This window comes from Falco biarmicus, chromosome 5 (genome assembly GCF_023638135.1).
Source record: "Falco biarmicus isolate bFalBia1 chromosome 5, bFalBia1.pri, whole genome shotgun sequence".
Classification (NCBI taxonomy): Eukaryota; Metazoa; Chordata; class Aves; order Falconiformes; family Falconidae; genus Falco; species Falco biarmicus.
Genome location: NC_079292.1, coordinates 84,178,204 through 84,193,129, shown reverse-complemented (window position 1 = coordinate 84,193,129; position 14,926 = coordinate 84,178,204). Strand labels below are relative to the sequence as shown.

The 14,926-nt window shown below is 44.6% G+C and overlaps 1 protein-coding gene across 1 annotated transcript; it reads left to right on the top strand.

The window, feature by feature from the left end:
• Positions 1-5,658: 5,658 nt before the first annotated feature.
• LOC130150069 (C->U-editing enzyme APOBEC-1-like) lies at positions 5,659-14,235 on the top strand. The gene is made up of 4 exons (XM_056340612.1): positions 5,659-5,816; positions 9,361-9,761; positions 10,303-10,418; positions 11,416-14,235. Exons 1-4 carry the CDS (start codon positions 5,794-5,796, stop codon positions 11,431-11,433), a joined length of 558 nt encoding a protein of 185 aa, XP_056196587.1. The 5' UTR covers positions 5,659-5,793; the 3' UTR covers positions 11,434-14,235.
• Positions 14,236-14,926: the final 691 nt, after the last annotated feature.

Genomic DNA, 14,926 nt, shown 5'->3' with positions numbered 1-14,926 from the left:
TGACTTGGGGACAGAGATCAGAGAACAATTCCACTGCCTGCCTACTTTGCCTCTGTGATGCTTGTGTATTTGTGTCTGAAAAGAAGCCTGCAGACATTAGGGTTGAGCCATAGGGCAGGCAGGGTTTCCCCAGAGCTGTTGGTGCTGGTGCAGTAAAGGGCTGTCCATGGGCTGCAAGGAGATGGGGCATTTCAGGCTGGGGCTGGAAGCAGCGATGGCACCAGCGTGCGGAGGCAGATGGCACCTGGCTGTGCCTGGTGTGGGCTGTCCCACCGGCCAGCAGAGCCTCCTCAGGTCCGAAATGTCTGCTGGCTCATCCCCCCTACTGCTGTGCCATGGGTGAGTGGGCAGCTGCCTCTGGGGTGGCATGGAGGAAGGTGGGTAGTGCTGCGGGGTGGGCTGACTGCTGTTACCACAAATGTCTCCAAGAAATTCTTCTGGTAATGGAAAGGCCTTGCAAATGGACAGCTGTAGAGGAATGCAGGCAGTGGGCTGATTAGCACCGATAACATGCAGCTGTGGCCTTGCCTCAGCGGCAGTGGGTCGGTTGACATGGATGATGTGCAGCTGTAGCTTGTTCCTGCTGAGTGGTTAAATAGCCCTGAGGATGGTGGGAGGGGGAAGGGTTGGATGGAGGAGCAGTAGTGTGGTCTGTCATCTGGGGGAAGGAGCTGCGGCACGGACAGTAGAATCTGACCGAGGTAAAGCTTGTTGCAGCCGGCTAGTTTGTTTGTGCTGCAACAGACAACTAGAGCTGCATGGAGATGTGGTGTATCCCAGCCTGGCTTTCTTTGCCTCTGACTCACGTTCACTATGGGAAGAGTTTACTTAATCAGCTAATTGAGGTGGAGTAACTGCAGTGCAGTGGCACTGTTCAGGGCAGTCACTTGGCAGAGGAGAGATGAACCCAGGTGGCACACAGATGATGCAGAAGAGAGACATCATCTTTGAAGAGTGAGGGAAGTCCTTTATGCTATAGCACTGCTCAGGAAGATTTTCCCCATTATCTTCTTTCTTCAAACACCAGTTTTTGAAACCAAAGCTATTTCACTGTCTGCCCCGTTATCATCCAATTCAAACCCTTTGAAAATCATTAGGGCTGCACATGCCTTATAAAACAAGGAAACAAGCTTAATAACAGGGATCAGTAATTTTTCTGGGCTATATATTTGCCATATATATATAACTGTCCCTCCTGTTCTTTGTACCAGGGGCCTGGACAAATATATGTAATGTCAGAAGAGTGGCTGTGACACAGGTCTGAGGCTGGAGGGGCTGAGATGTAAGGAAACACCAGAATCTGACAGCAGAAGGTCAACAACAACCAAAAGGCTACAGAGGGATGTGCTGGGCAGTGCTGTAATTTTGTGATACATTGTTTTTGGTGACAATGTTTTCCTATAAAGCTCCTGGCTTGTACAGATTCTCCTGTCCTATTTGTCTCTGGGAGCTGAGAAAGGCTCCTTAACAAGATCCCAAATACACATGGGGGGCAGAAGGGCCCAGCTGTTGGGGGACCAACATCCAATATGTGGGTAGGAAATATTCCCTCGTACTCTGCAAGCTTTTAAAAAAGGAAAATTAATCACAAGAATTCAGTTATGTTATGGTTTCTCTTTCATTGAGTAATAAAGATAAAGAGCAGCATACTGAATGAGAGAAACTGAACTACAACATGACTCAAACGTCCCGTGACTGAGCTGTCAGAACAAGATGTTTTGTATTCCTGGCTGAGTTACCTACCTGCTGCTGATCTCACATCATGTTTTTCATCGTGGTATCCAGTTTTTCACTGAAATAACAAATGCGGCCAGAGTGCTCAAAAGGTAAAATTGACTGTGGACTCATCAACCACAATAATGGGTTTTCTCCTCTTCTTTACTGGGTGTCTACCAATCTAGTAACCTAACCTGCTTTCTCTATACCCCCATCAGACCCCTGTAATTAATAATACTTATCAATTACCCAGTAGACCCTTGACCATTAATGCCAGACTCAGGCATTAATGTTTATGATTGGTAGGTGCTGCAGATTTGTTCTAGCTCAGGCGTGGGCTCACAGCCACATTCCAACAGGGCTCTGCTGGCTCCCTCCAGCTGTGATTTTGTGCTGGCATATGCCCTGCATATGTGAAGCTGGTGCTCCAGCTGGTACCAAGCATGGCCTGTGCTGTGCGCTGCAAGGATGCACTCCTGTTACACAGGGCAGATGTTTGGGCAGCTTCCCAGGAAGGGACTTTCCGTTTCTGACAGCAACCACCATCCCATGACATGACCTTAAGTAAAGACATCCCACTCTGTGGTGGGTGGGCTAACATGTTACCTACCTCAGCAGTGCAGCAAGTCATTTTCATCCTGTCCTAGGACACTGCAGCAGCAGGAGGAGGCAGTTCAAGCCGTGAGCATTTGGAAACTGGAAGCCCTCAACATCCAGCCTTTTGTTGCCAGCTTACTCAGAGGTTAACCTGTGGCTTGACAGCGTGATGTGAGGCTGGCACAGCACAGCAAAAGTATCTCTTTCCCCACCCAAGCTGTGGAAAATCCACATCAGCATACCATGTTGGTGTTGAGCACACAGGAGATGATGAATTCTCAAAGACTGAAAGAGAACCTGACCTAGGAAGTGCTATGTTCTGGTATCTCAAGCTCTGTTAGTTTTATACCCGTGTCATTCACTGATGTTGGTTGCATGATGGAGAGCATGTGAGTGAGAATCACAGGTAAATTTAGTAATCCTAAGAAATGACAGCTGTTGCAATGGTGTGTGTCTGTCCACTAAGGGTGTTCAGGTATCACAAGCAATACGGTTTGTGAAGCTAGAGGTGAAGTAACATGTAGAATGGGAAATGGCTTCTGGAGAAGAGATATAGGCATTGCTTAGTGTCAGCCTGTCACATACTGCTTACATCTCTGGAGGAAGTGGTTGACAGGCACATTCTAGTGAACAGAGCTGCTACAGTTTAGGAAAGTACCATCTCATCTCTTGACTTCATCGCAGGTGATGTTTATTGCTGTCAGAGCAGGGTCACTGGAACAGATCATGTAACCGTATTGCATGGATACATTAGTCCCTAATGTATCACACGTTATCCTGCAGGAAACTCCCACCAAATCTCCGCTCAGTCCATCACAGGCTGAGCGTCACCATCTTAGTTTAAGAGTGTTCTGCGTCTTAGTCCGAAATGTCCAAAAAGGCCCATTCCTTACTAACGTAAGTTTTTCAGTCAAAGGTAGGTGAGTTTATCACAATCTTGAGCGTCATGAATTTCTACCATGAACTTCCCTTTGTGTTTTTGTATGACAGAAGGAGCATATTTAATACTTCACATGTACACATTCCTAGCAGACCTTTTCTGGTAGTATCTGTGATTCTTTACAGCTTTCAGAAAGTTGCACCGTTGCCACAGATGCTTACAATGCATGCACAAACAACCGTATCAAAATGAACACGCTGGTCGTGCATGCCTTTACATCCTCTTCCCAGCCACACGCAAAGCTTCCCATCAGTTTAGGGCAGTGTACATTGGTTAGACAAGAGCTCACACAGTGCTCACTTTGTCCCTTATGGAGAAAGGCAGTTTCTGAGGCAGCCAGCACTCAAGCCAAGAGAGTCTGACAAGCTGGTGTCAACATCTGGCACTAGCTCCAGCACCAGCCCTGACATCACTGAAGCTCCTTGTCCCTCAGAAAAGACAGGGCTCAACAATTTTCTTCAGGTGCTCCATAAAAAGAGAAATGGAAACGAAGATCCTCATCGTGTCAACTCATGCAATTTTGGGATATACCAGGTAATAGAAAAAACCCCAAGGCCAGTTCCTGGAGGGCCAAATAGCTCTGTCACTGTAGCAGGACAAAGCTGGTGCTATGCATCCAAGCCGTGTTGAGCCTGAGATAACCCGGGTGGGTAGTCCTGGACCACAGAGGGCTGCCAACATGCCAAGTGTGGCATAGCTCACCTTGAGGCAGAGCTGGTGCCTTCATGGGTCTATGGGGAGTCACTCGGGTGTCATTGCTCCCTGCTCCCCTGGGTTCCTAGTCTCAGGAACGTGTCTTCAGAGTCTCTGCAGCACTTTCTAGACACATCTGGTCCTTGTTAGATTAGGCTTGGTGTCCTGTGAAAGTATTGGTAATGTTTCCAGACCTGAGCAGGCAGTGCTGTGCCTCAGCTAATGAACCCAGCCAGACTTGCATGGAGCCAGCTAAGCTCTCTGCATCCACAGTGCCGTGAATCTGCAAGCAGAATATAAGCTCCTGAGTGACTGGTAATTGTAGCTGCTCCTCAATGTCACCCCAGGATTGTGAGTCTGGCTAGTTTTGCCTTGGCTGTGTTTTCAGAAAGGGGCTGACAAAGCTGCTGAGCTGCATGGTGTTCTTCTAGTGCAGTGGTTAGGTGAACAGCAGTAATTCTGTGGGACTTGGGAGCTACTGCCTTTCCTAAACATCTCCATGGGAAATTAGTACGGCATAACACAAAAAGACCTTAAGGAAAGGGAATGTGATTTTAGTTTACAAATCTCAAAATAAATGGATTTTTCCTCCTTGCACTCTTACCCATGTACTCACCAGAACCAAGATGTGTGCATCTCAGTGGTCTGGCCAGGATCACTTGCGTGCAGTGGTGCAGGGTACCTACTGGATCTCCATAAGAAAGGCCTGACAACAAATGATTGACTCAAACAGCTATTTTAACAAGGCAGAATAAGAAGAGGAATTTAGACAGCGAGTAAATCTAACATCCCTTCAGATGCTGGGCACCCAGTACTCCTGCAGTGCTGGACAGACCCTGGATGGGTTTCTCCACAGCACACTGCGTAGGTTCTGTCTGTGAAGGGAAGCTTCCCCTTCTTGGTCGTCTGACCTATTACATATTTTCTTACAGGAGCACAATTCTGTTCCTAAATGATGTTTCAGCTTCCTCTGTGCATGTAGAAAAAGTGATGCGACGCCCGGTGCCAAGCGGGAGCTGCCTGCAGGCTGCTCTGTCACAGCCCACCAGCGAGGTTTGTCCTGTGGCCAAGGGGTGTGTGCAGCATGGCGTAGGCTGAAGGCCGTGCTGCACATGCAGCACAGACCCGTGTATATAAATTACAGATTGCATTAGTAACATACAGGCTGCCCAGTCCCTAAGCAGAAGGCCCAAGGGAGCAGACACGGCCTGGTGGAGATCACCAGCTCCTCAAATGCCACGTCTTCTGCAAGGCTCCCCTCTCTTCCTCCATGGGGGGAACTCTCAACCTCCTGGGTTTGGCAGGGAAGGTCATTAAGCTTTGCTGACACCTTGTGAGTGAAGTCTCTCATCAGAGGTATTTGTGAGCACTTCATCCATGACAAAGCTCTGACTGCACGGAAAGATCTTGGATGCGGGAGGACGAAGGGCCGTGCTTTCCACAGCACCGAGCTTTGGGCACTCTGGCAGCTGTACCGCTGGGAGGAGTCCCCGGCGCCGAAGAATAAATCTCATTTTTCTGCCAACCAAGCGTTATCATCCCTTCCACACTTACAAGCAGGCTTGAAAGAAATTGTGCAATGATGACATTTTTGACTGGAAACATGTATCAGCCCTCAGGCCCCAGCTGAGGGGTGAGGAAAGAGCGCTGCTAAGGGCAGGCTTGTAAAGACATGTCATTACTGGTAGCAACCACAGTCAAACCATTTTTTTTCCATTTCCTCTTACATCACCCCGTGCCAGCGGAGCCTGGGGATGTGCTCTGTCATCGGCTGCCTGTGAAGCCCCATCTGCAGGAGCAGAAAGGAGGACAGCACCCAAGGAGGGCTCGCAGGGAGAGGAGAAGCCATGTACAAGAGAAAGCTGAGAGGGTAAAAAAAATACTCGCTGACCAAAAAAATCCCAAACAACCGCCAGCTTCAGCTCTGTGTTGTCCTTGCTTCAGCCCAAGGGGGCCCGTCTTCTTTTCTGCCCCAGGGGTGTGCTTTCTGTCTGTGCAAAGTCTCTGTCTTGGGAGAGGGCGATACTGGTGCCAGTGTACCCGAGTGGGAGCCCTGGTACCCGGGGCCACTGCAGCGGGCAAGGGGCTGCACCGAAGCCTGAGCCTCTTGGGGAAGTTCCTGTCGGCATAAAACCGCGGTGGGAGCCATAAACCAGCAGGGAGCAAAAGCCGCCGATAAAAACAAGCGCAAGCTGGGGGTGGGTTGGGGCAGGGCTATGGTGAGCTGGTTCACTCCCAACGCTGGGCAGCAAGAGAATCCAAAAGTGCCACTTCCCTGCCCGACCGTTTCGATTCTGGAAACGGCTGTTGTGCTGCAAAATAAACAGGAAGCGTCAGACCAGCCGGTTTCTGTTCAACAGAGCGGGGAGGAAAAAGTTTGAATACAAAGTTTAGTAAAGAAGCGTGTGGGCTGTGGAAAGCCTTAGCCATGGAGGAAAAGTGTGGATTAATGAAGTTTGGATGCTCCTGCATTTTTAGATATTACCATTATTGCTATTATTCTCTTGTAACGAGTAGGACTGTAAATAGTTTCTAATAACAAGTGTTAGAGGAAGGAAGGAAAATTGTTAAATACCTACAGTGGTGCAGTTTATTATGTGAAGTTTTAGTAAGAGAGATACTAGTTTTAGGAGCTGTTTTTGTAAAATTAGTACATTTTGAAAGAAACTCATTACATTCCTGTTCAAGTTATGGATGGTGAAACAATAGGAAAAGTACAAATAACACATTTCAAAAGATATTTGTAATCAGTCAATACATTTCCAAGGTTTAATGCACATTCACAAAGCAGTGGATATTCATGGAAAAGAAAATAAAGCCTAGGAGACAGTTAGTTGGCTGTATTTATCTGCCATTTTCTCCCCCGACTCCTCTAAACATCTTTGGGTGCAATTCACCTTTCAAATAGTCAGTCTTTAGAGCTGGTGCATTTCTCTCCAGCTCTCAAATTCTGAAAGGGTTACAAGTTCATCCTCATAAGACTGGTGAACCAAATTTAAAAAGAAAACTAAAAAAGTTTTAGGACTTTTAAAATTACTATTATTTGTGGACTTTGAACTTTGTCTTATATTTGTATCAAGGAACCAGCTATTAAGTGCTTGATTTTTTTTTAGTTAGGCTCCATGTGTCTATGTGTACCGTACATAACAATGCTGAACAGCAAGGACTGTTTGTGATAGCTATAAAAATAAAAAAAATAGAGGGATTGCATGGCTTAGGGCAATTTATCTGTAAACTCACAACTTATTTTAAGTGTTCTCTTACCTGGTTTGGGGAGAGAAGAAAACAGGTGCTGGGATTCTTACATATTCTATAGTGTCGGAATGTTTTATAATGTTTTTTAAATCTCTTGTCTGTCCTTCTGTTAGAGTTGTTCAAATTTACATTAATCCATTATTTTAAAAATAGCAAGTTATTTCTGTAGTAGATATTTACAAGGATGCAGACCTTTGTTTATGTTGCATTAGCTGATTACACAATAAATTTTACTTGGCTTAACACATCTTTAAGGTGGCTTTATGCTGAAGATTAGTGTATTAAGAGATTGTTCTAAAGAAATGGCTTTATGTCCCTGAAAATATGCACAGGACCCCCACTGCAACAGCTTATCTGAAGTGCAGTATTTTATGGTGGAGACACAGGGAGGAGGGTGCTTAAGACCAGCTTCAGTAAGACCTGGAAATTTTAACTTGTCTGTATGATAAAACCAGATGGCAACCACTACAGATACCTCTGAACAAATCAGATCTCTGTAACACTGCTTTCCAAAACCTTTAAGATACCTTCTGTAAGAATTAGATTAACTGATTGGGCTTGAGTATTCAGAGTTCAATGTATTTTCTTTGGTGAACTTCAACCAGTCACTGTATTCCCTGTACACACACACACACATACACACACACACACATGCGCACATATTATATATATTAAATATATATTATATACTTATTATATATATGTTCCCTAATCATCAAGTTTTAAAGAAATTTAAGCTAATAGGCACTAACTTCCAAATAACATAATAGAAATAGAAAAAATGCATCTCTTTTAGCACCTCTAAATGAGAAAAAAAAAAAATTAAGCCTGTGCTCCACTTCTGTCTCTCTCTGTTGTTTGTTGTTTTTTTTTTTAATTACATACTAAAAGAATTAAGTATAATAAAAACACTTATTCCTGTGCCAGACTTAAATACGTGGTGACATTTACATTTGTTACATTTACATAAATTCAATAGAAAGTTTGATAAAGAAATCTACATGCATATTTTCTGTGGTTTATATGGAGTTTACATGGAGAAAATAAACAGAGATACACTCTGGTTTATGAACTGGTTTATGTACATTTGTATTTTGATGTGTAGGAGGCTGGGATGAGGAAGGAGACAGGGTAAGAAGACAAAGCCTTCTGACTGACCCAGAGAAATGAGATGCTTTTTTACAAAGGTGATGAGTCCTGCAGCTAGAGAATATGCTTCACCTGCAAGATTTAATTTGTCTTTAGTTCAGATAGTGGGTTTCTTTGATTTTGTGTTTGTCATTGGTAGTTGCTAATCTATAAAACAATCTACAGGCTTATTGGTTTTTTGTTAACAGCCTGTCCAGTTGTCTACTACCATTATTCTGAATTACTCTAATGTGGGAAAATATATATCTGAAGTGTATTCTCATATAAATCTCTATATAAAGTAATTGTACAAATGTTACAAAGTACTAATGGTGACTTCATATATTATTTATGCATCATGGATAATTATTGATATAAAGGATACATTCATGACCAACACTGGCGGTATAGTTACTTAATTGACAATACTTAGGGGTGTGTTCTGAACTGAATAGATCTAGATCTAAGAGATGGATTATCTGTCAGAAAATGTCATTCTTGGGAGCTGCATCTTTTTGTATTGAGCACTTCTTTCTCCTTTTCTCATGTACGTTGTGCTGACTGTGCTAATCCTTATGAAAATACAAACAGCAAGAGAATACTCAGCTTCATAATTGATCAGTAGTTGGTTTTTTTTTTAATTTTTTTTTTATTTTCACAAAATTTGCAACAGCTCCCTACATCAAAAAGGGCTACATAGGAGACCTGGAAAAATGTCTGACACATAAAAAGATATAGAAAGCTTTTAGAAATACTCATGCTGATGAAGAAAAGGGCAGCCACAGGGAGGGGTGAGGAGGTGAAAGCTCTACATGCAGTTGCAGACAAAGGGAGGATTAAGTGGTTCAGTGTTTGGTTCCTTTACCCTGCCATGGTGTGTACCTCTCCATGTTCCTTGCGTTGCTCTCTCATGTTTTGCCCTTTTCAGTCCTCCTCTCATTTCCTCCACCCTCCCCATTTTTTGTGTACTGGAGAACTACCGAAAACAAAGTTGTAACCAGTGATTCCTTGAAGTTTCTCTTCTTTTTCAGCATGTATGTCTCTAAGAGGGCACTAAAGCATCAGTTTGACCCCCGTAACACTCCAAAGGAAACATACCTGCTGTGCAAACTGCAGTGGGGTGAGGCCGGCACACCTTGGATACACTGGGTCAGAAATGACAATTACCATGCTGAAGTCTACTTTCTGGAGAAGATCTTTAAGACGAGAAGAACCAATAATTATGTCAACTGTTCTATCACGTGGTACTTGTCCTGGAGCCCCTGTGAAGACTGCTGCTATAAAATACTGAATTTCTTAAAGAAGCACTCATACGTCAACATAGACATACATATAGCACGGCTTTTTTGCATAAGAGATGAAAGAATCCGCCAAGGTCTGAAGAACCTTGTGAGATTGGCAGATGTAAAAATTTCTGTCATGGAAACTGAAGGCAAGATTTCCTGTGCTTTGTGGGACTGTGAAGGGATGAACTGGTGAACTTTGTGCATAGGTGAATCTTGTATGGGCTTGCTTCTGTGCCCAGTGTCCTGCCCAGCTTCTCTGGGGACACATCCATCACCATTCAGTGACTGAGTGTCACGTCCAAAAACAGATGTTCAAATATTGCAGTAGAAGGGGGACAGGACTCCTAGCAGCCAGACCTGTATGAAAACTGTATGAAAATTCTTGCTTATTTAGAGGCACCATCTTTTTGTCACTCCTGACGGACTGGGAGATAGGGTGCTTCTCCCTTGTCCTAGGGCACTAAATGCAGTTCCACTGGTAAGGGGGTGGGGGTGGGGGGTGAGGAATGCCCAGAGAGAATGGCATTGGTTCCAAATACAGAGTGGACAGCATCCATTAGCTGGCCTGTCCATGGCCAAGCTGTCTCTGTGCCATGGGTGCAGGGAAAAGGTTAAAAAGTCTTGTTGCCTGAGCTTCTCTGGTATCTGAATAAACTCAGGTTAGTCATCTTGGTTCCATTTCTCCAGACTACACTGACTGCTGGAAAATCTTTATCCAAGGAGATGATAATGATGATTCCTGGGCTGAGGCCTTTCAATCAGAGATAACTACGAATCGTTTGAAGCTCAAGGATGTCTTTGAGGTTAGTAGACTCTGAGGGATAGGGGGAATGACATGAAATTATTTGCAGCCTGGGGTCATGAGACCTAAAGCCTAGCAAAGAGGCTGTTCGTATCTAGTTGGAGTTGAAAGAGTGCTGCAGCATGCTTTTGGAAGAAGTAATACAGTAAAATCATAGAAACTATCCTGTCCCATTGGGAGAGAAGCACCATGGATTTTCTTCCATTATATTACAAAGCAAAGGCTCAGAGTGCAGCTTTTGTCCTTCAGGCTCCAGAGCAGGAAATCCCTTGATTAGCAGCTGAAGCTCTAGTCTAGTCTCATCCCAGAAACTCTCCATTAGATTCCTTTCTAACCTGGATCTGAGCACGGGTTTCTGCTCACCAAATGGTGCTACTCAGCCACTTTCTGTCGATACCTGCAGTGGTCCGACCGACCCTCCCAGTCACTGGGCCCCTCCATACTTCAGTAAAGCCCCTTCCAGATTTGATTGAGCAGCTTCCCTCACTGGTCCAAAGGGTACAGTTTCTGTGAGATGAGAAAAGCTATTCAAAACAGAATGTCTGTTCCCTGTGAGAATCCAGCTTTTGTTTTTGTTTTGTGCCAGGTCCTCTGAAAGGCAGTAGAGGGAAAAGAGACTGTGTTCACCAACAGTGCTGAAAGTTAGTGCCCCTGGAGACAAGAGACCCTGCTTGAATGAATAGGTCCACATCCTTGGCCTGGAAGGACTGTGTATTAAAAAAAAAGTAGCAAAACTAATATAAGTTCTACAGCATTTTGCTTTCAATGTATTAGTTTTCTGACAAAAGCTATTTTTAGTGAAACAGAGTGAAAGAAATCTATGGCTAAGTAGGTCATTGAACATCTGGGAAATCCATTTTATATGGCATCTATGGAAAAGAAATATTCTGGTCTATTACAAGTAATAGACTTCTCATGCTATGTCCATTTCAAACCACAGCAAGTCCCAAGTGCAATTGTTAAAGGATCTAAATGTCATATCCTTATTTTCATTTCAGGATCTTCCATGCATATAAGCATAGAATCACTGAATATCTCAAGTTGGAAGGGAACCATAAGGATCATCATGTCAAACTCTCTGCTCCCCACAGGACTACCTAAAACTAAACTAGAAAAGCATCATCCAGATGCTCCTTGAACCCTGCCAGGCTTGGTGCTGTGACCACTTTCCTGGGGGGACTGTTCCAGCGACTGACCACCCTCTCAGTGAAGAACTTCTTCCTAATGTCCAAGTTGAACTTCCCCTGATGCAGCTTCATTCCATTTCCTCCTGTCCTATTGCTGGTCACCAGAGAGAGGAGATCAGCATCGGAATTACCCTGTCGCAGGTGGAGAATCCGGCGCTTGCTCTTGTTAAATTTCATGCAGCTGGTGACTGCCCAGCTCTCCAGTCTATCCAGATCCCTCTGTAAGGCCTCTCTTGCCTCCAGGGGGTCCGCAGCTCCTCCTGGTTCAGCATCCTCGCCAAACTTACTTAATGTACATTCAATTCCTGCATCCAGATCATTTATAAACACATTAAAGAGCACTGGACCGAAAATTGAGCCCTGGGGAACCCCACTGGCAGCTGGTTGCCAGCCTGAGGTAACCCCATTTACTTTAACCCTTTGAGCCTGACCCGTCAGCCACCTGCTCATCCAATGTGTTACAGACTTGCCTGTTATCCAGAAGGATACTGTGAGAGACTGTATCAAAAGCTTTGCTAAAATCCCAAAATACCACATCTACTGACTTCCCTTTGTCAACTGGACTGGTGGCCTTGTCATAAAAGGAAATTAAGTTGGTTAAGCAGGACTTTCTCCTCATGAACCTGTGTTGGCTATGACCGGTGACTGTGTGGTGTCTCGAGTGTTTTTCCGTAACTCCCAGAATAACCTTCTCCATAATTTTACCAAGCACTGAAGTGAGACTGATAGGCCTGTGCTTACCAGGGTCTTCCTTCTTACCCTTCTTGAAAACTGGGACAACATTTGCCAGCTTCCAATCAATGGGAACCTCTTCAGACTGCCAAGATCATTGAAAAATAGTGGAGAGAGGTCCTGCAAAGACATCGGCCAGCTCTTTCAGTACACTGGGATGAATCCCATCAGGCTCCATAGATTGATATGCATCCAGCTGGAGCAGCAAGTCTTGAACAAGCTCAGGATCAGCTGTGAGTTTATCATCCCCCCAGCCATGGTCTTCCAACCCAGGGCTCCAGAGGTCCCAGGGCCCATCACCAGTGTTAAAGACAGAGGTGAAGAAGGTATTAAACATCTCTGCTTTGTCTACATCCCTATTTGTGAGGTGACTGACCTCATTGTGTAATGGGCCAATGTTATCTCTGATCCTCTACTAAGAGATTTCACTCCCAGAAGATGGCCAGATGCCTTACTGCTTGTATGTAGAAGATAATAATCATAAAATGTTGCTAGCATTCCCCAGTTTCTAAAAGTCACCAATATCCTGGACAGATAGCTTGTCACTGGGAGTCTTGTATATACTGGACAGTGCTAAATATCCCCGATGACAAACTTCTGGATGTGGAAATGGAGGCAGATAGCAGCCAGAATGGGAAACAGTGTCCCAGGCGCAATACTCTGCTAATATTCCTCCTCTGATGTGGCCCAGTAGTGCACAGGCTGATGGGAAAAGGGTACTTAAAGAGGACTGCTGAATTAGCATCCAAACAGTTGATTAATTCACTGTGACTTACTTCACAGTTGAGGCATTTTGATGAAAACAGGTTATTTCCCTGACTCTTGGAAAATAGATCTCTAACAAGAGAAAGGCAGGGTGCCAAAGGGAACATCTCTGGAGACTTGCTGTCCTCTCAGCTAGCCTTGTCTCCTACCTTATGCTGCGAGAAGAACAAAAGTGAACCTAAAAATACAGAAAATGCCCCATCAGGTCAGAGAGCATATCCAGACACTGTATCTAACAGTGGCAAGAGAAGATGCATTCCAGGGAGAGCAAAGAAGCCTGGCCACTATCTGTAGTTCACTATGATCCGGTCACACTATTTCAACATCCACAATGACCATGGCTGCGAACCCTGCATCTTCCCTTCAGTGTCTGTTTGTGGACTTGTTACCATTAATTTATCAGATATCTTCTGACCTTGTCCTCCCACCTGTGTCCACAGTTTACTGGGGCAGCAAATTCCAGAAGTTCACAGCTTGCCATGTAAATACATACTTGTCTCTGTTTTAAACTGATAACTAATCACAGTAAGTGCCACTTCTTGCCATACTAATGTCTCATCATTAATCACTGAACCACCTGTCTGCATTGGAAAGACTGTGCTAGCCTACAGAATTTTCCACTGGCTCAGTGGGAGCTATAAATGTAACCGACAGCAACACTTGATCTTAAAAGAGCAACTTAAAAAATCCACAGATGCACTATTCAACAGAAGCAAATCCTCCAGCCACCAAGTGATGTGACTGTGGAATGATAATTACAGCACTTGTGGTCATTGCATTTCAGCAGCTCCACTCAACTGGCTAAAAGAAAGTATTTCTGTCCACAAGCCCACCCTGGAACTGGACCACTACATATATCCACTGGAAACTGCTTGAAAAGCAAGGCACATTAGGCTGCACAAAGAACTGTAAGAATGCAGCTGTATCCCTTGCAGTAATGCAGCTCTCTTTGCTCCTCTGTCCGGTTGCTTGATTCTCTGTACCGTGCAGACGTACAAGCCTGCTGTCAGTACCGAGGGCTTGGGAATAGAACCTCTCTGCATCCCCTATTCCCGATGCTAGATTATTTTTGTAAGACTAGGATAAATATTCATTGATTTATACACATTTTAATCATTAAACTCTAAAGCTATGGTTGGGCCTGATTCTTCTTTCATTTGTATCGCTGATCTTTTAACATAGTCAATAGAATTACTCAGGGTTTTGGGCCAGTCTAGCCTGAAAGGAATCCAGCTCGTGGTAACTAGGAGATGGCAACCTGTAACTCACAAAATGGCATCATTCCTCAAGTAACGTCCACTTTGGTAGATGTGCCCTCTTGTTTAGATATGAGTCTTTGCAACTTAAAAGTTCAGGAGCCAATGCTTTCAAGCTGGTTTTACAGAGACAGATAAAACTGATCACACAAGTTGTTATGGGGGAAAGAGAAACACGGACAATGTGAACCTGCGAAGCTCAGTTTATGAAGCGGACCAAGTGTCCCCTGCCAATCTCGGCTGCTGAACATCTTTGTAGCTAGGTGTTGGCACAGGCTGCCAGTCAAATGATATCACAACATACCTTCCCAGCAACTTTGGGGATGATTCTGTTGCTTATTGATCCACTGTCTGTGCCAAGGCTCATTGTGCATAGCTCTTGTTTACATTGTCCTCTTGGCCTTGGCTTACCACGCTCAGCCCCTGCTTGCGTTGTAACCAGCTCTTGGCCAAAGCAAGGCTGTGACATTCCTATGTCACAAGCAAGCAAGAACCCCAGGTTTTTTCACAATAAAACCTCAAGACAATTATTATGATTTGTGTCTGTCAGGGCCCTGAGGGCATTAAAA